This window comes from Musa acuminata, chromosome BXJ3-7 (genome assembly GCF_036884655.1).
Source record: "Musa acuminata AAA Group cultivar baxijiao chromosome BXJ3-7, Cavendish_Baxijiao_AAA, whole genome shotgun sequence".
Taxonomy (NCBI): Eukaryota; Viridiplantae; Streptophyta; class Magnoliopsida; order Zingiberales; family Musaceae; genus Musa; species Musa acuminata.
Genome location: NC_088355.1, coordinates 19,472,734 through 19,499,018, shown reverse-complemented (window position 1 = coordinate 19,499,018; position 26,285 = coordinate 19,472,734). Strand labels below are relative to the sequence as shown.

General features: G+C 36.2%; 2 protein-coding genes across 4 annotated transcripts; both read left to right on the top strand.

Moving 5' to 3' along the window:
* Positions 1-10,495: 10,495 nt before the first annotated feature.
* LOC135643708 (histone H1-like) lies at positions 10,496-11,881 on the top strand. The gene is made up of 2 exons (XM_065161027.1): positions 10,496-10,807; positions 10,919-11,881. The coding sequence occupies exons 1-2, from the start codon at positions 10,574-10,576 to the stop codon at positions 11,618-11,620; spliced, it is 936 nt and encodes a 311-aa protein (XP_065017099.1). The 5' UTR covers positions 10,496-10,573; the 3' UTR covers positions 11,621-11,881.
* A 2,314-nt stretch (positions 11,882-14,195) lies between these two features.
* Positions 14,196-25,763, top strand: LOC135642588 (E3 ubiquitin protein ligase DRIP2-like). Of its 3 annotated transcripts, XR_010498009.1 has the most exons (8): positions 14,196-14,694; positions 16,068-16,167; positions 20,765-21,095; positions 21,234-21,676; positions 21,780-21,830; positions 22,349-22,541; positions 22,805-22,877; positions 25,261-25,325. XR_010498009.1 is itself a non-coding variant. In XM_065158853.1 (7 exons), the coding sequence occupies exons 1-7, from the start codon at positions 14,538-14,540 to the stop codon at positions 25,453-25,455; spliced, it is 1,341 nt and encodes a 446-aa protein (XP_065014925.1). In that variant the 5' UTR covers positions 14,196-14,537; the 3' UTR covers positions 25,456-25,763. The 3 variants fall into 3 exon arrangements, 2 of the variants coding, with proteins under 2 accessions (XP_065014925.1, XP_065014924.1); XM_065158853.1 differs by lacking the exon at positions 22,349-22,541 and having other exon boundaries at positions 21,243-21,676; positions 25,261-25,763; XM_065158852.1 differs by lacking the exon at positions 22,349-22,541 and having other exon boundaries at positions 25,261-25,763.
* The last annotated feature ends 522 nt before the right edge of the window (positions 25,764-26,285 follow it).

The window sequence follows — 26,285 nt, the reverse complement described above, 5'->3', positions numbered from 1 at the left end:
TACAAGCTAGCTTTTCATCACAACATATAAGCATAAAAGCATAGCAAGATTCTTAAGTTCAATCATGGCAATTCAATACTTGCTTCTTGTGCAAGATTGCACTTTGCTTTTCTTTGCATGTTCTAACTAGCAAAAGCTTTCTCCCCTTTGTTTTTGTCGAAAAGAAGGGAAGAGTACAAGCTAGCCAGCATTTGCCTTGAGCTAGCAATCTTTCTCCCCCTATGTCATTGCCGAAAAGAAGGAGAGGAACCAATGATTTAGACTTTTACATAAACTATGAATTTGCATCAATCAATATTTCAATCATCACATGATACATACAAGACAATAATGCAAAGAAATCATGTCATGAAAGATATCAATTGTTAAACATGATATGATAATAGTCTCAAAATTTTCAATTTGCGATACATGTGATACATTGCGATACACTAAAAAATTTAATGCGATGCTTTTAAAGCTATCAACCTATTTTTGATACAAAGCATGGCAAGAGCAATTATATTACAAGTTTTCTAAGTTTTGCATTTTTTGCTTCTTTCGATATAGCAATTCTTTGCTTCTCTTTATATTGCAAGATTTGCAATTCATTGGTAGTGTTCATGATAGCAAGTTCTTTCAATGAAATGATCGAGCTAGCAAATTTTCCTTCCTTTGAAATATGTAGGCTAGTAAACTAACTCCCCCTTTATCATTATCGAAAAGAAGGAAAAAATCAATGGCTAAAAATTTAATCATTATACAAGCCATATTACAAAATCATGTCATGGTATCAAAAAAATTCAAGAAGGACATGATTCATTTGACAAATCTTTTTAATAGAGCAAAAGAATTATACAACCAAGGATCATGGTTAAATATATCAATATCATAGATCAAGTCATGATTTGTGATTCATTATAAAGTAAATTAATTTTCAATCATCACATAAGGCATTTAAAGAATTTTTGAAAAATAGGAGAATGATTAATTTAAGCATGTAATGTTTCAATCAAATTCAAGTCATGAATATCAATACTTTCATATTGTGAGTATCAATTCATGAATACCAAAAGATATTATTTGTGATTCCAATTTTGCAAGATCAAGATTATGATTTAGATAAAACACATTCAAGTCAAATCGTTAACTTGAAACTCATAATCAAGTCATCAAAATCAATTTCGAGATTCACAAAATATCATGAAATCATTAGTCTCAATCAGATGGGGAAGACATTTTTTAAGTGATTCTTTTTCATCTAAGCATGCCTTAGTCTTTATATGTCAAATCAAGACAAGCATGAGAGTTCAAGACATAAAGGTAAAATCTTATAAAACAACTCATCAAGCAAGATTTTAAACATCTATTTTTAAGCCATATAAAGAGTAAATCAAGGATTCAATTATCTCATGTCATGAATTCCAATAGGCATCTCAAATTATCAACATCACATTAAAAAGATATTTTAAAAAGATATATCGATAAGTGATTCATTTGTATCATTTCATTCATTCGGAAGATTCTCCTCTTTGGTAAATAAATCTAGGAGAACAAAATGAATTAAGAGAGATGTAACATGATTGAAGCATTGAACATGATTCATATTTAAAATGTGTCTCATGTCATAAGTATGAATCAAGCATTTGTGAAATCTGAAATCATCCTCAAAGTCACATTCAATAAATTCATACATGACAAGCATAGATTTATTGAAAAGCCGATAAGATAGAGGATCACATTTCATTTTTATAAATTTCTATTCATGTGATTTGCTTCTTATAAGCATGTCTTTACCTTTAATAAAACAAGTGTCAACATTTAAGACGGAAAGGTAAAAAACAAATCATCAAGCATGATTCCATGATAACATCCTTTTAATATCTTGATATTCATTATCAAGTATGATTTCAAAAAGTATGTTCAAGAGAAATCATTAAGACCAAATGCATGATACACTCATTTATTTTCAAAATATTCATCATGTTTATTTTTATGAGATTCACAAGATTGGTAAAATAAATTCATTAATCTCAATAGGATAGAAAATTCATTTCCATTTCATAGAATTGATTTCATGTGAGGGTATTCAAGTCTTTTGTGAAAACATGTATCATCATTTAAAATTGAAACATAAGTTTCGTCATGAAGTCGTCAAGACCAAACACATCATGATATCACATCTATCATCAAAAGACTATCAAGAAATTCATACATAAATGTACATGTACTATGTCATCTTAATTCATTATAAAAATGATTAGACCAAAAACATTTACTTCAAAAACTCATGCATGACATAAAATCATCAAGATACACATGCATGGATTAATCCTAAGCATTATCACATATCATATAATTATCATTCCTAATGTTGCATACATCATTCAACATTTCAAAACATAACATGCATGAAATCCTAGCAATATACTTTTCATGATCAAATTTTTAATTTTTCAATGATGCTAAAAAGAAAAACATGATATAATTATTGAAAAATAATTTTTTATTTCCTATTCCTACTATCTAAATTAAGCACTCATGAAAAACTTCAAATAACTTCAAAATAATTCAAGAGAGTTGAGTTACTTACCTTGTAGTCGAAGCCCGTCAAAGCCCAATTCGTCGTTTCACCTTTGGAAGTTCTTGATTCATCCTTGGTTGCCCTCCTCTTCTTTGGCCTCTTCCTCTGTTTAAGTTCATTATTTATTTTAGATTTTTGTTTAATAAACTTATTAAGATTTAGTGTTCGAAGTTCAAGTTCATCATTGTCCTCATCACTTGAGTCATCGCTCAAGTGGTATTCATTTGTCCGGAGTTCCAAATCATTTCTATTCTTTGGAAGGTGGTTCAAGTGCTCATCGGGTTCAAAATGTTTCAAAAGTGTCATTTCATAGGTCATTAATGACCCGATTAACTCTTCTAATGGAAAATCATTTAAATTTTTTATCTCTTGTATTATGGTTATTTTAGGATCCCACCTTTTTGGAAGGGATCTTAAGATCTTGCTTACGAGATCAAAATTCAAAAAAGATTTACCAAGAACTCTTAGATTATTGACGACATCCGTGAAACGGGTGTACATGTCGCTTATAGTCTCACTTGTTTGTATTCAAAAAAGTTCAAAATCATGCAATAAAATGTTAACTTTCGAGTCTTTGACTCTACTAGTTCCCTCGTGCGTGATTTCAAGTGTTCGCCAAATATCAAAAACCATTTCGCACGTAGAAATCCGATTGAACTCATTTTTATCCAAAGCGCAAAATAAGGCATTCATAGCCTTTGTGTTTAAAGAAAAATACTTCTTCTCCAAATCTGACCATTCTTTCATCGGTTTAGAGGGAAGTTGAAAATCGTTTTCAACAATATTCCATAAATCCAAATTTATAGAAATCAAGAAAACTCTCATTCGAGTTTTCCAATAAGTGTAGTCCAATCCGTTAAACAATGGTGGACGAACAACCGATAAGCCCTCTTGAAAACCATGAAGAGTCATTTCTCTCGGGTGTAAATCCGAAATGAGAAATACCGGGCTCTGATACCAATTGTTAGGATCGGAGCGGCACTAAGAGGGGGGGGTGAATTAGTGCAGCGGATTAAAACTTATAAATTTAAAAATGAATTCGTAAATATGAGGAGATTTCGATTCGATAGTAACTTGAGTAGATGAAAACTGAAAGCTTATAGTAGTGTAAAGAACAATTTCAGGAAAGTAAGAATTCACACATTCAAGGAGCACGCCAATTTAAAATGGTTCGGTCAAAATGACATACATCCACTTGCGAAGCCTTCTTCGAAGAGGCTCCCAACTTCCACTAGCAAATCACTCTGAAGGGGAAGGACAAATACCTCTCTTACAACCTTTTACAAGTGGTTCACACTCTTACAAGTTTTCAACAAGAAAAAAGGAGGTGAACACTCAAGCAATTGAAAAACAAAACTTGCTAAAGACTTTGCTAAGGCTTTATCTCAATTTCTTACTCCTCAAAAGATTGTTTTATTTCATGTTTGATAGTTAGTGGATATAAATTAGTTTTTTAGAACAATGGTTATTCAATATTATTAGATGATGAGATCATCACAAGAGGAACATTACATAATGGTTTATTTATGCTAAATACTGCTCCACATATCATGAATGTAAGTGTATCCAAGAGAAAACAAGATGAGGTGAATAGTGCATACTTTTGACATTGTAAGCTAGGTCACATCCATGAGGGAAGAATTCAAAAATTACTAACGAATGTATATCTAGATCCATTCGACTATTAGTCATATACAACTTGCAAGCATTGCCTTTATGGAAAAATAACCAACTCTTTATTTAGTGGAATTGGAGAGAGAGCCAATAAGCTGTTGGAACTCATGCATAGTAATGTATGTGGACCCATGTCAACTTATGTCATAGATAGTTACTCCTACTTTATTACTTTTACTGATGATTTCTTAATGTATGAACATGTGTACTTAATGAAGTACAAGTATGAGACCTTTGAGAAATTTAGAGAGTATAAAAATGAAGTGGAGAACCATACTGGAAAGAGTATCAAGACACTTTGATCAGATCGAGGAGGTGAGTACTTGATTACAGAGTTCACCCAATTCCTTAAAGACTATGGGATTATATCTCAATGGACACCTCCCTTATACACCTCAGCTCAATAGTGTATCCGAAAGGAGGAATCATATATTGTTAGATATAGTGCAGTGCATGATGAGCTTCGTCGACCTACCCGTCTCATTTTGGGGATACGCCTAAGAGACCGTAGTTTACCTTCTGAATAGAGTTCCAACTACGTCGGTAGTTTCTACACCATATGAGATATGAAAAAGGAAGAAGCTCAATCTTAATGTTGTTAAGATTTGGGGATGCCTAGCCCACGTTAAAAGACATAACCTTGATAAGTTGGAATTCAGGATGAAACGATACAAGTTCACGGGATACCCCAAGGAAATTTATGAGTATTATTTCTATCACCCAAAGGACCAAAAGGTCTATATAGCAAAGAGAGTAGTGTTCCTTGAGAAGGAACACATTCTTAGTGGAGATAGTGAGAGTGTGATAGAGTTGAGCGAGATTGGAGAACCTAGCTTAAGCACCACTCCACAGCCCGAGTTTGTTCAAGTACCTAACACACAAGTTTCAACTTTACATAGGTCCGGTAGAGTATCCCATCCTCTTGAGAGATATGTGGGACATATTAGATGAGAGGATGTTGAGGATATTGATCATCAAACCTGCGAGGAGGCTTGAGTATAGATTTCGGGAAGTTGGATGAAGATCCAATACATGTATGTATATACATACATATATACATGTATGTATATATATACATACATATATTAGATGAAGATCCAATACCCAATAGAGTAGAATCTATTATGATTAAGTAGACAAGGGACCTCTATAAATAGGAGAGAACCAAAGACCCATAGGCCAGAGGCTTCTTGGTTCTCACCTCTTATTCTCCTCCTTAGATAGTAGGTGTGGAGTTTTGGATAGTGATTGGAGGAGCGCTTGACCTCCTTCATCCTCTCCTATAAATCTGCAAGGATTTAGGGATATACGATCTCCCTAGGTAAAACACAACTATCTCACACGTGGATTTAAGTTTTGAGAGTTTTTACGCACTAATCTTCATATGATGATGAACACATTTTTGAGAAATTTGGGGTTCTTGTTTTATGTTCTTCCACTGTACATGTGATATCGCCTCTAGATTTCCCTACACTTGCAAATCCAGGCAAAGAGCATTGGGCAATAGTGAAGTGGATCTTTAGATATCTCAAAAGGAGCTCTGAGATTTGTTTAAGCTTTGTAGGTAGACTGCTTGTGTTAACAAATTACACAGATGCAGAGATGATAAGAGATATAGATACGAGGAAATCCACATCAGGTTTTGTACTTATTTTTGCAGGAGGAACTGTGTTATGACAATCCAAATTGCAAAGGTGTATTGGTTTCTCCAGCATAGAAGTAGAATATATTGCTGCTATAGAGGTTTGCAAGGAAATGTTATGGATAAAAGAATTCTTACAAGAATTAGGGCTGAAATAAAAAAAATATGTGGTGCATTATGACAGCCAAAGTGTCATCCATTTGTGTAAGAACCCAACTTTTCATTCTAAGTCAAAGTATATAGATGTCAGAACCACTGGATTCGAAATGTACTTGAAGAGAAGTAGTTGCAACTTCAAAAAATTCACACAGATGACAATTAGCAAATATGTTGATAAAGACATTACCGAAAGAAATACAGGAGAAATGTCGATAGTTGATCAAAATGACTTCACATTGAGGAGTCATGAGACAACCTTCCTTATGTTAGGATCAAGAGCACTAAGAGGGGGGGGGGGGGGGCGGGGGGTGAATTAGTGCAGCGGAAAACCTTCTACGATAAAAATCACGTTCGTTCGATAAAAGTGATTTCGGTAGGAAAGCCGATTCGTAAATCACTTTAACTTTTGATTAAGCGAGATGCAGCAAAGATATAAGTGTAGTTTGCAGTTATGGTTCAAATCAAATAATAGGCGCAAATTGAAATATGATATTCGTATGAAAAAACTGATTTACGTCTAAATGCTGATTCGTAAATCACTTGATTAAGCGAGATGCAGTTAAAGCAAGGATATAAAGGCAGTTTGCAGTTATGATAGAAATCAAAACGTAAACGCAAATTGAAATATGATGATCGTACGATAAAACTGATTTAGGTCTAAACGCCGATTCGGAAAGTGCAAAGCTTGAAACCCGATCGTATATGCGCAGAAAGCAGTAAGCTTTTGAGGAGATTTGTAGTAAGGATAAGATGCTCAAAGTAAATGCAAACCGAGATTTAGAGTGGTTCGGTCAATCTTGACCTACTCTACTTTTGGCTTCCTCCACCAACGAGGTCACCGACGTCAACTAGAGGCCTTCCTTCAATAGGCGAAGGCCAACCACCCTTTTACAGTTTCACTCCTTTTGACGGGCTTAGGAGACAACCCTTACAGAATTTTCTCTCCTCTCTTTAAAGATCAGAACTTAGAAGAAAAGAGGGAGAAGAACTTTTGGCCTTTACAACAATTTTGAGCTCTAAGAATCATAGAATAAGATCAGGATTTTGGTGTTTGTATGTTGTCTTTCAGTGCTGAATGGGTGGGGTATTTATAGGCCCCAACCCAGTTTGAATTTGGAGCTCAAAACTGTCAATTCCCGGAATTTCGGGATCTGGCGGTTGCACCGCCTGACTGGAGCGGTTGCACCGCCTAGCAGAGCTCGAAGACTAAGCCTCTAGGCGGTGCCACCTCCTGTCAGGGGCGGTTGCACCACCTGCCAGAGCTCGAAGACCGAGCTCAGGCGGTGCCACCTCCTGACTAAGGCGGTTGCACCGCTTAGCCAGAGCTCGGAGACCGAGCCCAGGCGGTGCCACCTCTGTCAAGGGCGGTTGCACCTCCTGCCAGAGCTCGAAGACTGAGCTCAGGCGGTTGAACCGCCTAGCAGAAATCAGGGTCCGAATGGGTTGATCCATTCGGCCCAATTTGGGTTTTTTTCAGGGGCCCAATTGCCCCAAGATTAAGTTAATGGGATCACCTCCCATTTCCAACTTAATCATTGTGCTAACTACGATTTTTCCTAAGATATTTACTACAACTTGCTCCGGTGCGTCAATCGCTTCTTCTAGTGAGCTTCTGGCGAACTTCCGTCGATCATCCGATGAACCCTCGGTGATGCTCCTGTGGACTTCCGGCAAACTCCTGGACTTGCGACGATCCACTTGGCGAGTTCTGACGAGCTTCTTTGGCAAGGTCATGGACTTCTCGGATTTGTTCCCGCAGAACCTCCGACGACTGTCCGAACTTCCGTCGAACTCTCTAACTCCTAACGTTATCATTGTCTTGACTCCGACGCAACTCCTATTGCATATCTTATTTTCATCGTAGTTAATCCTGCACACTCAACATATAGATTATATAACAAATGACAATTAACTTCATCATCAAAATCCAAGATTCAACACCTTATGGGCTGAAATGAGAGTTTGTTGGGTAGATTACCCATTATTCAGCCCATAGTGGACTTTAATTACCTATAGCCCACTTTAGCTTTCTCTCTTCTCGTTTAACCAAAACTCTAATTCTTTTAACTAAAGAGGTATAGCGGATAGGGTAGAAAAAGGGAGCAATGGTGGCTATGAAAAAGAGAGAAGCAACAATGGCAGTTGAGGGTGAGGGCAGAAAAATAAGAGAAAAAAGAAAAGGAAGAAGATAAGGACAACGCAAAGACTGTTTTTAATCATCCAAATAATATTCTCATCTTATGTTAGATTAGATTTACAGTAAATTCTTACTGTGATCACTTGCGAAGATTTTAAATATTATGCATAGTGACATAATCCTTGTATCATAGTTATTATCTCGTGATTAATGCTTATGTTTTGAATAAGAGATTATAAGATTTGTACATTAATTATTTTTATAGTAGATTTTATCTAGTTTGCCCGTGACTTTTACCCTTCACGTTAGAAGAATTTTGTACGTAAATCTTGATGTCCTATTTGAGCGTGATTTTCGTTTAATTCCGTTGTATGTCTATAGTTTGCTTATATTTATTCGTATACAAAATTCTCTTTTTATCTTATTAAAGGATGGTAGAGAATTGTCCACAAATCATGCATCAATTGATTGAAAAGATATAATGTTAATACACCTACTTATTATACGTCTCTCGGATCTCCTATAATTCAAGTGTAATCACCCTGATTCAAGGAAATGATTGAAGGGCAATCAAGCACTCTTTATTTCATATAAAATGTACAACATCATTCATTAGCAATACACAACATCTTGTTCAATTGTGAATCTATTTTCATGGTTTCATATTCCTACTAAACAAGTTAATAGATTTATTTTCATGAAAAGTCTACCTAATTTTCTGCAGTAAAGAGGATAAAACATGCTAATGAATATTTGTTTTTTACATAATAGTTAAGTTGCTTTATGTGACTTAGAAAGAACATTCAACTAGAAAGTTCTCTAACCCTCGAGCAATATTGTATGTCCAAAACTCTTGTCATTACTATACTGAAGAACATATATATTTTTCCCAAGAGAATGTATCAAACTGTACTAATATGTAGATTTAAATATATTGATATTTTTTCTCATCAAATATTTTTTCTTGATTCTTAAGTTATGTAGATATAAGTGAGATGAGTCTGGGTTGTGTGCTTCTTGATTCGTGAAGAAGCATATAGAAGTATCACTTGCCATGTTTAACCTGATATTTTCTTCTCACATGAAACACAATAATCAAATATGTATTGACATATCAACACCATCAGTTAACATTATAAATAGGATTATCTAAGTTGTTCATAAAGTAAAACGAATTCACTTAATCTATTACATTGTCCTCGATGAACTAGCTAGAATTAACATGTCTCTATAAGAAACAACAAAATCCATTTAAATGTTTTTAATTTAACTAAAGATATCACCACACTCTGAATAGTTATATAAAACATTAGGACTTGTTATTGAACCATGACATTTAGAAATCAATGGAACAATCTTTGATAATCTTCATAATAGTTTGCCATAATCATGTTGATGGTAGCATACCTTGAATAACATAGATTTGATTATGCTGAATTCATTTTCAAAACTAACAAAATTTTAGTTTAGAAGTTGTAGATTTAAGCAGTCTAATTTTTTGCAGGTTTGACTCAGCTCATTGCACGTATTCACGTCACCATGCAACATAACAAAATACAATACATATAAAGCATATCCACAGACTGAATAATGACTTGATCATAACATGCAAATTATGATTTGATATTTCGTTCTAAATATTTTAATAATTCATCACCGAAATATTCAAATTGTAGAAATTTTTATTAATTAATTACTTGCAAGAGATAAATGCCAAATTAATCCATATGGTTTGATGAGCATCAAGTAGATAAAAGGACGTGTGTCACTTACCTCAACTTTGGGTGAGCCATAACCCATGCAATCCTCAACCAAATTTCGCGATTCCAAGTTCTATTGATCCGTCTTCTAATCTGCTTTCATCTGAAACCACAAGCATCGGTTGAAGCCGTCGGCATTTTCCACCCGAGGTTCTGAACTCCGCCGAACTCACACAAAAGTCTCAGTCGGACCATTGTGTCTTCTAAATTAAAATTCTCGCTAACAAAGAAACCGATTTGGTCGAGCCTATGCTCGTTCGAAAGCTAAGCTCGAGTTACAGATCCAGGTCGAGACATGGCTCAAAACCATGGATCATAGCTCGAGTTATTCCCCTGCAAAATGAGAAAAGAAGCACACTTTATCCCGTCGCAAAGCCCCTCCCACCCCAAGCTTCTTCCGGGCCGTATCGACTCAACCGTTCTCAGCCGTTGATGAAGGAACATCCGAGGGCCCACATTTGAAGGCAGTGGGCGTATCGATCCGGGAGTCCTACCTCTCGGCCAATCAGCTTTCGCCGTTTCCCCTTCCGGCTTATATATAAATGGCCACCCTCCCCTTCCCCGTCGTCGACCGCGCCCGCATCTGATTCCCCCATCCCATCAGATCTCGCTTTGGCCGAGCTCCCGAAACCCTAATAATGGTGCAGGAGGAGACTGACGCGGCGGCTGCTGAGGAGCCCGTCGCTGATGCGGCCCCCTCTGATCCGGTGGCGGAGGAGGACCCCGTGGGTGCCGCTGACGCTGCCGCTGCCGCTGCTGCTGATGCTAAGCCATCCAAGGGGAAGAAGGCGAAGGGCCCCAGTAAGGCCAAGGCCAAGGCCAAGAAGCCTGCTACTCCACGGAAGCCTTCTGCCCACCCGCCGTACGCCGAGGTGAGAATTCGATGACGGTAGTTCGCCATGCGTTTGATCTCGGTCGATCATTCGTTTGGATCGGATCTCATTCTTCCTTGCCTGATTTGGTTTGGTTTGTATGGGGTGTAGATGATCATGGAGGCGATCGTGACGCTGAAGGAGCGCACCGGGTCGAGCCAGTATGCGATCGGGAAGTTCCTCGAGGACAAGCACAAGAATCACCTCCCAGGAAACTTTCGGAAGATCCTCCTCGGCCAGCTGAAGAGGCTCACTGCTGCCGGTAAGCTCAAGAAGGTAAAGAACTCCTACAAGGTAGCCGCCGCCACCGCCACCTCCTCTTCCTCGTCCTCCGCTGCTCCGACGAAGCCTAAACCGAAACCCAAGGCAGCCACCAAGAAACCCACTGCTCCGACGAAGGCGAAGGCCCCCGGTGCCGCTAAGCCCAAGCCGAAAGCTAAGCCGATCCCCGCTGCCAAGCCCAAGCCGAAGGCAAAGCCGGCTTCCCCCGCCAAACCGAAAGCCAAGCCAGCCGCATCGCCAGCGAAGCCCAAGGCCAAGGTGAAAGCTCAGGCTGCCGCAAAAGCTAAGCCGGCAGCGAAGCCGAAGCTCGCGGCAGCCAGGCCGAAGCGAAGGGCACCCGCGCGGCTGGTGAAGGCAGCAAAGACCTCCGCTAGGGACACCCCCGGAAAGAAAGCAGCACCGGCGGCGTTGGCTTCCTCTCCGGCCAAATCCGCCGCGGCTCCAAAGAAGGCAGCGGCTGCCGCGAAGAAGAATACCAGGAAGGCTGTTGTCCCGGCGGTTAAGACGACGACGAAGAAAGCCAAGAAGTAGTGGAGTCGGCTTTGTTTAGTTTTATTTGTTTATTTTTCTTCCTCAACCTGCCTTCACGGGGGTAGTCTGTTGTAATTTCGATGATGTGCCGGGGGTATTTGTGGAATATCGTGCGTTGTGCGGTGGGGATTTCAAAAAGGAAAAAAAACGCATCTCATACGGTAGAGAGATAAAAAAAAAAAGACTAATTGGTGTATTGCAATAGTGTGTAGATGTTCTAAAAATTCCCTCTACATTAACTTATATTACATTTCGTATGCACACCAGTCGTTCGCTATAATGTATCATCTATACACCCGGATATCTCCCGAGTTGTTTAATAGCTTGATCGGAGCTTCATCTAATTATGAGCTCTTATCAGCTCTTATCTTAATCTAGAGATTGGTTGTGGGCATTGGACATTTCAGATCTATCTTCCCGTAGTATAAATTATGAATGGGAAATTATAATTTATTTGTGTCAACCTCCTGTTAATCTAACGCATGGTTGTCATAATTTACATAAATAAACTGAGAAGTTATGTTGCTCAAGATAATATTTTTGATTAGTCCAAAACTATTTAAAAAAACTCTAATATTTGTAGGTTCTCTGTGAACATATTTATATCATTTTAGATGATGCTCTCATTCGTTCTAAATTGGTCAATAGATTGATCCTACCTACTTCCCACAAACACTCATTCGTTCCTCTCTTTCGACCACTATTGATTTCTCTTCCGAACAAGAGCTATGTGGATTTGGCCAAGACCCACATAGATTTGATCCAGATCCACACTTTCCTTCTTCAAAATTTTAGTAGTTCTAAACAAAATCCACAGACTGCATGAACCCACACAGATCTGATAAGACTATAATGGATAAATTGAAGTTTAAATTCAACCTAAGATTTGCACAAAAACAAGTTAGATATAAGCTGTATTTTCAATACTATATCTAAATTTTATAATTGTGTGCTTGAATTAATTCGTTAATGTTCGTTAAATATTGTACTGAAACGACGAAGTATTGATCCCATCGCCTCGAATTTTGTTATCATTAGAAGTGTATTTAATATGATTACAGTGGTCGGGATGAAGGAACAACTCACATTGTCGTCGCATGTATCCTGACATGATCTAAATTTACCATGGTACGTCCAAGGGATGAGATAAGCTTTGAACACAGTGGCTGCTTGAAAAGCTTGCACTAGAAAACATAAGTTGACACCAATAGATAGGCATTTGAGCTGCTCACTTATGATGAGTACGGGTCATGATGATGACGTCAATGAGGAACATGAGTTCACTGTCTTTGAGATAGTCCAAAGGCAATTATTTACAAGGATTAATCAGTAATGGTAATATCGGATAACTCAATGGGACACATGATTTTGGTAGGAATAAGATTCTTATATGCGACAATTGATTCAACCTTATTATTACAAATAATAAGTATCATAAATAGTTTATTTTTTCATAAATCAAATCATGGATGCATCGTAGCATATTCATGACGTCTGGTGCATTCATAATGTGATAGAGAATATAGTGAACTAAGATTGTAGAGCAGTTTATAGCAAAATTTGTCACCATCTATGGAGCTAATCTTAAGATCAGTAAGCATTTGATCGCAAGCATAGAATATATATATATATATATATATATATATATATATATATATCATAATAATAAAAATATATTTATGATATTTCATCAAAATATCATCTGTTTTATTTATAATTATTTTTGGATTCATTTATAAGTTATCATTATGGAGAAATTAAATATTTTGAGTTAATGATTGAGAGTCGATAAAATTAATATATTAATTATTTTATCAAATTGAATCGGGACATGATCATTGTTATCGTAAAGCCATGATACATAATTTTATGTTGTATCATAATGAAAAAGACATTATTTAAACTATGTACATGATATGAAAAGAGATTTAAGTTATATCTCAGTATTATAAATTTCTAAATTATAGATCAAATTAAACATGACAATTTCCTTTTATAGAGTGCTACGTTTGGTGACAATATCAGCGGGGAGATCGCATTGGGTTTTATCATTTTTGAAGATAATCTAAAATTTACCTGATAGAGTCTTAGAATTTGTGTTGTAACTTTGATCAGGAGTTCTATGGAAATTAGAAGTCTATCAAATTAGATTAAGGTATGACAAGCTCTAGAGGTTGACTAAGAGTCCGGCTGAGATTAGAAATCTAATAAATTTAGTTATGACTATGTAGTTTAGTTGGTGTCTTTTATATTTATTTGTGTTATAAGTAAAATTTATAGTTGGTGTCTTTTATATTTTATGCTCCATTAACATTTCTCTATAATTTCGATGCATACTAATTTCGAGGTATTTTCAACAATATATATTATAATTACGTATAAATAATATGGTCTATTTACATGGTCACTATTTCATCGGCTTGAGCGCATTGAACGGACGAACGGAGCACGTTAGGCTCGTCCTTGTCCCAGCCGGGCCCACGTGGATGCCACGTCGTCTTGGCCAAACTCGCTTGTCCATCTTTTATGTATTTATATATATATAATATTTATAATTCTATTTCGTTAACTCCTCTCTCCTCCCCTCCTCTATTCTCTCGCTTTCTTCGGCTCTGCTCGTCGTCGTCCCCTTCGATCTCTCGCCGACTCCCCCAAGCCCCCTTGCCCTTCTTCTTCTCCTCCTTCTTCAATTACCCCTTCTAAATCTCTTACTTTCCATCTCCGCGTGCTTTCTCATCTCGTCTAGATCACACTTTCCCCGCTTCCCCGCCCCCGGATCCCTGCCGCCTCGTCGTGATTCATCAATAAAATCCGGCGTACCGCCTTGTGCTGGGGATCCACCGGCTCAGAAATCCACGCATTCACGGGAGTCTCCTGTGCCTCCCCGACGGCTGGCCCTGGGCTGGCGGCGCGGCATATGTTGAGCGCGGGCGCGGGGGAGGGCGAGGCCTCGGCAGCCGGGCCGTCGCAGGTGGTGATGGTGAGGCGGGATCTTCTTGCCAAGTGCATGACGTGTCCGCTCTGCCTGAAGCTCCTCCGGGACGCCACCACCATCATCGAGTGCCTCCACACGTGTGAGTTTCTGCCTTCGTCCTCTCCGCCTCCCTTGGACCGAAAGCTTCTATCTTTCCGGGTTTCCTGATCTCGGTTGCGGGTTTTATTGGGCGTTTGACGTGAATTCTCGTATCGTTCGTGTTTTTTCCTATCCTATAATGTGGGTTCTTTCTTTTTCTTCGATTTGGTTTGTCCTGTTTCTTGGATTTTGCGAGGTTGAGAGCCTGAAGAGTATCTGAAACGTTTGGCAAGATGGATCTTTTGCGATTTTTTTCGTATTTACCCTTCGGCAATGAGCGTCTGCGATCGCATGCGTTATTGAGGTGTAGAGGTGATGAATGAGTGTTGTCATATACGTCGAAAGTTTATTCTTCGCTAACTTCTCTATTTATTGCGAGTGGATATCTACTATAATCAAACCTTTGAGCTTTCGGGTGTAACTTTGTCCATTTATGCAATATCCATGGCCACCTGAAGCTGCGTTTAAACATGTATATGATCTATGTTTGTTACCAATTTAGAAGGGAAACTAATTGTGCTTCCGTATCTGGGCGAGAATTTGAGATGTTTCATCATTGCATTATAACATGTCGTTATACCTCATTGATGATGTAACTAGCACTGTAATTTAATTTCGATCCTTGAGGTTAACTCAGAAATTCTGATTCACCTAGGTCGCTTATCAGAGATTGATTAGATCATACAACTCCGAATTATTTTATGATCCTTGATCCAGTGTAAACATATGTTCCTCTTTTTTATGAGATGTCCTTTTATTTTTCAATGAAAGTCATCCATGGCATGCTTTTGTTCTTTTATTCGAGAACAGATACTTAGTTGATAATGTTGACTAATTATTGGCTCATAAAATTCTCTATGCTGGATTCTAATTTGTTCACCTGGTAGTTCATGCTTGTTATTTTTCTCTCACTATCTTAACAGATTATCTGTTATCCATTAGTGACATTCGGTTTCTTCTTTGCTAAATTCCAAACAGTTTGTCATCTTTCAAGAGAAAAGGATCATTCATTTTACCATCAACCCTTCTCTTCCACCATGTCTGTGCTCAGATTAAACTCGTGCATGGTGTTTTTTTAATGTTCATTAGTCATCTATTTATATAACCTTTGGTAAATCTTGCATTATTCTCAGCTTTTAAATCTATTTAACTTACACTTGATTCATTTATGCTTTAAAAATTATTGTACATATTATATTATGTTTCACTTCTGGATTCTGTTAAACATTCATATAAGTAGTTATTCTTTTGAGGTTATACATGTAGATAGTTACTGTATTTAGATTTGACAAATAGTTGAGATGTAGGACTAACTGATGATTTCTAAGAGTTCAATACATGACTTACACTCTTGATCTTTGTATACTAATTCAGTTTGCAGGAAATGTATATATGAGAAACTCAATGATGAGGAGACAAACCACTGCCCTAGCTGTAATATTTATTTGGGGCCTCTTCCACTTGACAAGCTTAGGTGAAGTTCTTTCCTTGGAAGTGTTAGTTTTCTCTTTTTTATTGCTTGTTTTGATTTCTGTTTATTAAACCATCTTCTGTTGATCCCCTAAACATTTGTTAGTATGCTTTTCAGTTTCCACGCCATCTATTTTGATAATTTTAGATACATAATGGTGCAATCTGCCTTAGATTGAACTGGTTATGTTGTAAGTTCTTCAAGATTCAGGAAGCTGGAAGTAGTTTAGTGGCATTGGAACACGAAAAGTAAGGATCTACTGAAAAAATAGAAAAAAAAAATGCTGATCAAGTAGAGACAACAGATGTTGCAAAAGGTAGAAAATGATTAAGCCATTTAAGACCTATAGTCAGTACTGAGAAAAATAAAACAGAGGTTCAATCTATTGAGCTTGACATGAATTATTATGTTCATAATTAGGTTCAATTTGTCTTAGTTCAAAGTCATTGGCTTACTTTGGGAACATACACATCAATATTTCAATGTTCCAGTACAGTAGTTCAATAGTTGCTGTCCTTTGCTATAACCAAAATTGAAAAACCCCTTATCTCTTAAGATCTGATGAATCTTCTTTTCTTCTACAACCTAATTTAACAAAGTTCACATCGACAACCAAAACCTCACTGCACCTTATGGGCATGGACAGACCATTAGCATAAAAAAAGTTTAGAAATGCCATTTAGTGCAAATGGCTATAAAACCATGTGATCTTTCTTTGTGTGCCTTTGGATTAAGGTTTGTAGTGATTTAGGATGGAAATTGACCTGGATCAATTAGGTGGACCAAGTTGGATCACGGGAATCAAGAATTTTTGAACTGTTAAATTTGGTAGGGTCATCTGGATCAATTACAATTGACCAGCACCTTCATGACTATCTGCTAACTAGTTGAGCAATCATGATCAGCCTGATCATCTAGTTCTAGATTATTATTTGAATCTCAGTGGACCCTAAGAAATCAAGGTTTTTGGCAAACTCATCTCCTGAGCTAGAGTGGCTTGTTTTAAAGTCTCAGCTTATCTTGTAAACCATGTCCTGGTCATTTTAGATATTCTCTTGTTGTTTAGCTATGTAATAGAGAAATCCAAATGGATTATTAATCTTTTGAAAATTTGAGGAGCATTATCATAAAGTAAGCTACAAAACTCACTCAAACATTTTATCAGTTGCCACAGTATGACTATTTTTCATGCTACGATGATGCTTTTCTCATTCATGTGCAGTGGCATGGGTGGATGCTGGTTTATATTGGTCTTTATCCTTCATTTAAGATTGATACATGGCATTGACTGCTGCTGAAGGGATGAACTTTTGTAGGTTGCATCTCCATAAGCTGCCGGATTTTCAGCATAGGCACTATATTGTGCACACAGTAGTTATTAATAGTTCAAATTAAGGTATGCAATTTCATACTGTACCAGAGTTTCGATGTTCGTTTGGTACGGTACGAAACTGTATACCGAGTGGTATACCACTCGGTATATATATATATATATATATATATATATATATATATATATATATATATATAATTTGGTGACGTCGCTTCGGTGACCTTGCCTCTCTCTTTTCTTAGGCGCGGCGACATCACCTCGATTATATATATATAAATTAATAAATATATATATATATATATATATAAAAGATTATATATATTTATATATATATTTTTTATAAAAGACGACGTCGCCTTATATATATATATATATATTTATATATAAATATTTATATATAAAATATTTTTATAAAAGGCGACATCGCCTCGTTTATATATATATATATATATATATTTATATATATTTATATATAAATAAAATAAATAAATAAATATATATATATTTCGTTCCATCCGGTAACGACCGGTCCGTGTACCGGTAAGCTGACGGACCGGTATATACTGTCCGTACCGGGCGGTATTATTCGAAATTGCATATATTGGTTCAAATATTTAATTCATATTTTAGGTACTTGAATAAAATTAAGGTTGGAAGCTCTTTGTTTTTCTTCATGTACGACATTTAGAATGCTGAAGGAAACAAAGCAAGAGCATGGAACAGCTAAAATATAGAGAAAATGTGCAGTAAAAGTAGGAAGGAAAGGCATGAATTAGTATGTTAGTCAAAGTGTTGGACTAGATGAAACTGATGGCAGAACTAGCAGCTCATTTGTCTTAATTATTTGAGATTGACTGCATGCATCTTTTGTCATTACAAAGCAATTTCCTTGGTTAAATTAAGAGCATTTAAATTCTTATTAGTTTCGAGTAAAATTTTCTTAGATCATCCTCTATCTCTAGCTCTCATCACATGACTAATACTAATTGTTTTACTTATTTTAACTACAACATCTATAAACCTTCTTGTCATCGGTAAATCTCCTTAGCACATGACTAATACTAATTAATATTAGCGATTCTCCCTCATTTTATTCTCCATTGGAGTTACACTTAATTTTTCACAAATGAAAAAATATATATTTTTCTTTCTTGATAACTCCACACATTCCACTCAATCCAAAGTTTACAGCTAATACTAACATTTTGTATAGGATTGCTCTAGCTATTCTATTCATTCATCTATCATCTTTGGGATTGGTAGATTGGAGATGCTTCAAAGGATGGCAACCCTTAATGCAACAGCAAGGATTCTCCATTGGTGTTTGAGACATGGAATAGGCTTTTCAGATGTAGGGTTAAGCCTGCATATAATGAGTTTTCAAATAGTACCATATCCCTCTTCATGTTGAAGATTTGACATCATTATGTATCATACACCTTCATTTGCAATATGCTAATTTGTGAGATTTTTGTTTGTCATTTAAAGCAAGCATATCTAGAGAATAAATTGGTGATAGATTATTTATGATGTCAGTAGTAACAGGCTAATAACTGAATACTGGAGAATGCTAAGAAGTTGAAGGTATTTGTTATATACTGGAGCTAATTGTAAATGTTTAATCAAGAATCTGCTGCACTTTGGCTTTGGCATAAGAGACAGCAAGACCTGATACATGTACTCTTTGTTGTATGGTACATAAATTATACATTTGATTATAAACAACTGTTATTGTATGGTACATAAGAGACTACAATCTGTTGATGGATGCTTCCTTAAAAGTTGATTTACAGATGCATATACAATGTTTCAGCGTCATCATAATCATGATCCAAGCCTTTTCGGAGTGGCATGTTGTAGATGGAGCACAACTTAATATCAAGAATGCTTCATGGAAGGTTTAAAAAATTCCTAACTGACTGATCACCCAACTTTGGTTCTTAAGTGCTTACTCCAACAAAATTGTCTACCTAGAAGCCTAATGGCTAGTTAGCTGGTAGAAAGCTCTATCTAATTGTTTGTCTTATTAATTCATTGAAGTAGATCTCCTCTAAGCCTGGGAATAGCCTAGGGAATTTCCAAGATTTGTCAAAGGGAGCAATGTCAATATCATAGGCACAAACAAGCAACAAGATAATAACCATTATTCTCATCTCATGTATGAACAGACTCAAACTGTGACATGGTTTTTACCATTTTAGGCATAATGTCTAGAAACAAACTTATAAACCAATAGAGAAAAAAATCCCAAACAATTTAAACTTATGAAACTTAATGAATATTTAATTCATAGACTAAGAGAAGGTACACTAAGTAGCATAAGACCCATTGGATCTCCATATAGCGTCTGCCATTTAAAGGAGAACCAAACACTATTTGCTTAGGGCTGAAAAGATGGTTGCATTTTGCTGCTATTTCCAGTGAGGACATGATTTAGTTGTGTAAAACAAGCTTAGCTAAGTTCATCAGTGTGAAGACAGACTTCAAAAGCTAGGTTGGGCTACTCTATCAGCTAAACTTGATACTTTCTTTTTGCTAAATATAGGGTTCTTATGATTTTGCAAAAAAATATCTTCTAGGACTCACTTGAAATTGATGATGGTTTATTATACTTGTATCTTTATAACTCCTATAGAATGAGTTGCAAAAGTTGATGACTTAAAGATATGAGAAAGGAACTGCAAGAATAATAGGGCTAGAAAAGAACTAGGGCAGGAATGAACATTTGCTTGAAATATTTCTCTAGGCAGATCATAGAAAATTTCTTGCGGCAATAATCAAGATATGATGAGATACTAGAGATCTAGTCAATGCTCTAAGAAGCTTTCTCGTTTCTGTATTTTTCAACATTATTATTTCAATGGTGAGATTGTTCCTACTTCCTAGAACAGATTTTTAACCACTAATGAATGTTCCTCTTCTTCGGATATAGTTTTTTCGCACCCTCAAAGCACCTTTCTTCTTCGGATATGATAGGTTTTAATTTTTTTCCTATAATTTTTCATTCTTGAAACCTAAGTTTCTATTTCTCTTCATAGTTGGCTTCCATCTTTGTAGTCAAGTCGGTTATGACATCCATCTAATGCTGATTATTGTGAAAAATATTTGTGGATTCATGCATTCATTAGATACCTGATTCTGAACCTCACTCAATTTGAGACATGAATATCGATTTCTTATTTTCAGTTATATGCGACAAGGAAAAGTATATTTTTTGCTGCTATATGATTTTGTCAAAGTACATATTTAATCTAACATATTCTGCAGACCTGATCACAACCTACAAGATGTTAGGCAAAAGATATTTCCTTCCAAAAGAAACAAGGTTAAAACTCCTGAAGAAGTGCCTCCCATGACACCGCCTGTGAAAAGAAAAGAAAGATCACTTTCTTCATTGGTAGTTGATATTCATACAGCAACACAGACAAGACTAACAAAAAGGCAAACAAAGGCTTTTGCTAAAAGGGCTCCCACACTGCGTGGTCTGAGTCCAGTAATTGATGATATGACTAAAAAGGAGGATTATAATGTTGAAAAGCATGCAAAAAAATCAAGCTCGGCCGAGAGACCAGGCAAGCCCACTTTTAAGAGAAAGCAGGTACTAAAACAGAATCTTTGTGTTTCTTCATGGCTTATTAGTTCAGTGATCTAAGCAGCATATAGTTGGTAATAAGGTTTTGACTATATCTTCAGTTCCATTTGTATGATAATATTCATTTTACATGCTTTGGCGAAGTCTTTTCAGGTTTATTCAAAGGCTGAGCCATCCAAATATACACGTACTGAAGGTAAATCGAATGGTGAAGGCTCCTTTCAAGATAAAGTTGACATCTGGAAACCTTTAAATTGTCTGGTTGAAGCTGCAAATAGGACAAAGTCTTTTAGGTCCAGTCAACACAGCCCTGTTGTTAAGGCAGAGCAAACCAATGGCCCTGCTAGTGAAGTAGATGGTAACAGCATCAGGGTTAAGGAGCGTCCACATAAATCTGAAGTTCAGGAACAGAAGAGCGAAAATAATCCTATGCCTCCAGAAATGTTGAAAGCTGGAAGTTTGCAAGGAATCAACCGGCAGACTAGAAACCTTACAGCAGTAGCTCAAACACCCCTTGATGCTGGAATTACTCAGCATGTCAGGAGCATTGGTCCAATATGGTTCTCCTTGGTTGCAGCTGTTGAACAGTTAAAAAAATTTCTTTTGGAAGTTATTTTAGTTATGTTATCTGCACATATGTATTTTATGAATATTAACTTCCTTATTTTATTTTGATGTCAACTGTTTCAGGACAGGAGAACCCCCCTTGCCACAAATATCTGCAAGTTACTTGAGGGTCAAGTAAGTTGCTTCATGCAAATGCCTCTAGTAACTTTTGCATAATATGGTCCTACCTGTCAGTTCAGCATGACAGCATGAACAAGATATGGACATATTAATTTCTTACTAGTACATGGTTAAGTGACATGATGTATAATTGTATATATGCCATGTCACATCAGTATCACATGCTGATCATCCCAAAATGTGCTGTGTGTGTACCTTACCAATGTGGTGTTGATGTCAAATTACATTAATAAAAGAAGGTAACAATACAGTAGTAAGCACCATAGTTGCCAGTGTTGCAAGGAGCAACCTGAGACACATGATCATCATAAAACCACTCCACGGATTACAAGGATTTTAGAGCAGAAGGGAATCTATGAACTTGGTAAAGATGAGGAATAGAGTCAGATTTTGCCCTTTTAATGTTCTTTTTATTTTATTTGTCATTCATCTCAATCTAAATGTTATACATCCTCCATGCTGAAATGGTTCTATTTTCTCATTTATTTTCATGTAATGTCTGATTTTTACAGAAAACATGCCTAACTTGGCACAGCATCGTATACCAATACATATGATGCTACATGCTGAAGGATGTGGAGGCTACATGAAAATTATTGCTAGCTGATCATATGAACTAAGAATAACAAAAATGCTACTATTTTCGCTGCAGCTATAGCATTGCAAACAGTCACTGCTATCAAAAAAAGCAAGGATGGTACTAAGGTCAAAAACAGTTCTTATATTATGTCATTTGATTTCCCAAGATAAATAGCATTGCCAAAAAGTTGGGCTTGAGCAATGAATAGTTGAACATTGTTAAGTTTAGCATTGTCTGAAATATCAACTATAACTGGTATAGATAGATTGACTGAAGTTAAGTTTCACATTATTACAAACATAATTAAGCATTTTCTGTTATATATTTCCGTTTACTATATTTTTATGTGTTTAATATATTAAGTATTTTGTTTCTCTTTTTTTCTTAGAGATGGTAGCATGCCTGTGTCCTTCATCCAAAAGTACCTTATGAGGAAGCTTAATCTTGAAAAGGAAGCTGAGGTTAGTTCAGATCCCACGAAATTCCAAAACACTATTTCGTTTTACTTTGTTCCATAGAACTCTATATCATAAGTTGATAGGTGGAAGCATTGCTTATGCGATAATGGACCATTTTCTATAAAGTAGTTTAATCCAACAGGCTAATCTCAATGAAATGATATAGTGGCTTACATGCATTAAACTTGATGAATATGTATCTGTACATGCTTTCATCATCCTCTACCTCTGATAAGTTGTTGAAAACTGTAGATATTGTTAGATACTTAAACAAAATTGAAAGGCCAATGGAAGAACACCTTCTACATCATGATATGGCCTTGTATTTGATAAGTAGCTGATGCCTGATACAATATTAAGTTAGGGATGGCATCACCATACTTCTCTTATAAATTATCTTCTTTTTTCCCCAAGTTTATCAGCTTACTCATAGTTCAACCTTTGAGAAATGTCATCAGCAGTCAAATTGGTGGCTTGCTAAAGCTAGAAGATCATTGACACACCCAACTTCTACCAAAATTTTCATTACTGCACTCTCTTACTGATGAACAGAAAAAATGAAAAGGATTACCTTGGGCTTCCTTGAAGTTTTGTTTCAAGATGAGGTTCTTCCAGTTACATATTTCCTGTTTTTCTACCTTGATTGCTGTCATAATAGGTCACTTTATATTAATAATATATTTGATGCCTTATTGGGTATTCTAGGAACACTATTGCCTGATGTGCTAAATTACATTATTCAGTGTGTTTTTTAATGTTTCTTACAAGAGGAACATGAACACAGCATTGGGACAAAATCAGCACTTGCATTCCAGGAATTGTTCAGGGTATTGGCCAAAAGGAATATGACCAAGTTGTTTAGAGCCCTTTTTTCAAAAGTGAAAAAGTTGGTTTGAACCTGAAGCTAATGATTTGATAACATTTCCTTTATTTTACAAAAATCTGAATCCTGTTATAGCTTTTAGTGAGGAACTTTTCCTGCAGTTTCAACCATACTCTCATGATGTTCTGCTAAATCTGTGAGAGATCAACTTGAGAAATTTCAACTTTTGAAGTTCTTAGCAGTTGATCCCTCACAGATTTTGCAGCATTAGCTGCTTCAAAAATGAATTTGATTTCAAACTAAGTGCCTAAAGTCTTAATTCTGACATTCACTTCCTTTTTTTCCTTACGTGTACTAGCCAAACACATAAAATGCATGAAAAAGAAGAAAATGTAAATTTCATTTTCCTCTTTCTCTTTCACTCTGCTCAGTGTTTGATATTATCTGTTAATATTTCAAAAGCAGACTCAGATAGCCCAAAAGCCAACAGTTCTGCATAATGTAGTTTGATGCTTACAAAGTCCATCAGCATGCTTGAAACTATACAGTTTAGATGTTGTATTGGATTTGTGTTCATTCATGTTCAGCAAGCACCTTTACTAATTTATGCTTTTGCTCTCATCTTTAAACTTCCATGGTTCTTTCTCCAAATGATAATGTTGATAATTATAAGCTTGTAATCCAAGCATGTAAGCTTCTCAGAACATGCATTCACTTTATGTTTAGTTTTATCTCTTGGCATTCTTTAGTGGTAGCAGTAATGGCTGTAAGTCTATAATTCAGGCATGTGAAGTTTCTCAGAACATCTGTCTTTTTAGTTCACCATATTGTGTTCTCTGTTTTTAGAATCATTTGTAGGCTTCACAATGCCATTCCATTTCAGAATTGATTCTGATAAGTTCACAATGCCATAGTAAAGTTGTTTCATATAATTGAAAATCACAATAATTATATGCTTTTGATTACATAGTAAAGTTGATTTGCTACGATTACACAGGAAGAAGCTTGGTCTAAGTAGTTTGAGTTGATTATTACTTTTTATTTTTTGTTCATTACCCTTCTCCCTGAACATGTATAGACTATCCTGAATAGAAGGATTGGATTCCATCACAATATCTGCACCAGGTGCAGATGCTCCTGAACTGGAGTCTGCTTATCATCTTCATCCTCCCCTTCTTGTCTGTTTTTCTTGGTCTTTAAAAATACCGAAGGGGTGAGGTGATGCATAATTTCCATCAGTAGGAAGCATTTAAAGTGATGGATGACATGTTATAGGAGATTGGATAGTAAATCTTCATCAGTCATACTTTCTCAAAGAAATTGATGCTGGAAAATTGTTAAAATATACACCGTCAAAGTTACAACATCCAGGATAATGTTTGCTGATTTTATTTGTATTGGTGAATTGAGTTTCTGCAGTTATAGCTCATCTATATGGAATAAGGAACGATGGGATTTTATTACAAGATCAATGATAGAAGCCATTTAGTCTGTCTTCTTTATCTAACATACATCATGCCATGGTTTTCCCTTCTGCTAAACTGACAACTTTTGTGATTACAGGTGGAAATCATGTGCCTCAGACAACCTGTGAGCCCCACTATGTCTATGCAAAACTTAGTAGAACAGTGGCTAAGAGGGGGGTCATCACAGAAGCTTCCGGCAGCCATTGGAACCTCAGCAAAGGAGTTGGTGATGGTGTTAAATTACGGTCGTTGCAAGGTTCCAGCCGATGAATCACAGCAACAGCATTCATAAAACCTTCATTGAAGTTAAAAAGTCCAGGCATTTAAGAGGAAGTCGAAGACTCCTTGCTTCTTTCCCTCAAGTTTCTATTCCTTTCTTCCTCTTGCTTTAGCTGGATAGTTTCTCATTTTGCTGTAAAGCATTTCACTGTTTGTCCGAAACATTTCATCTAATTACATGTAAATTGCAACAAATGGCCCTGCAACAATGGTTTACCGAAGGAAACTTGCCGACTAATTTTCATCTGATTATTATGTAAATTTCACCTTATTACGGTCTAGCTTTGATGAGCATATTGAGTATTCCATTGCGTTCTTCTATGAACTTCAAATGTTCTGCTTTGCTTGTTGTTGCTTGTGGTTTCGTATATCCAAATACAATCTGATTAGACGTGTGTAACATTCATGCATCTTTGAGAGACACAAAACAGTTAAAACAGTTTTAACACATTTCACAGGTATTATTCTTCATAAAAGGAGCTAATAAAATGACGACATCCCTGTAACTTAAACATAAATAAGAAATATGAGAGAAACCTAAACCATGATGACGTTCGATGAAGAGGATCAGAAGAGTGGTATTACATGTTCTTGTTACATACCCAAGATAAGGTAGATTAAGTATGGTGTCGAAATCAATTTATTGTGTTGCCACCTTTAATCTTCAGTGAATACTAGTTTGGTTGAGCTAAAAAAAATATAATAATATAAGATATCGAAAGTACCATTAATATTTTTAGCATCATAATGTTCTTTTTTAAGGGTATTAACGTGATTTAGTACTTCAAGAAACATTTGCTTTGAAAAGAAAGAAACTACTTCATTAATCACCTACTACATGGA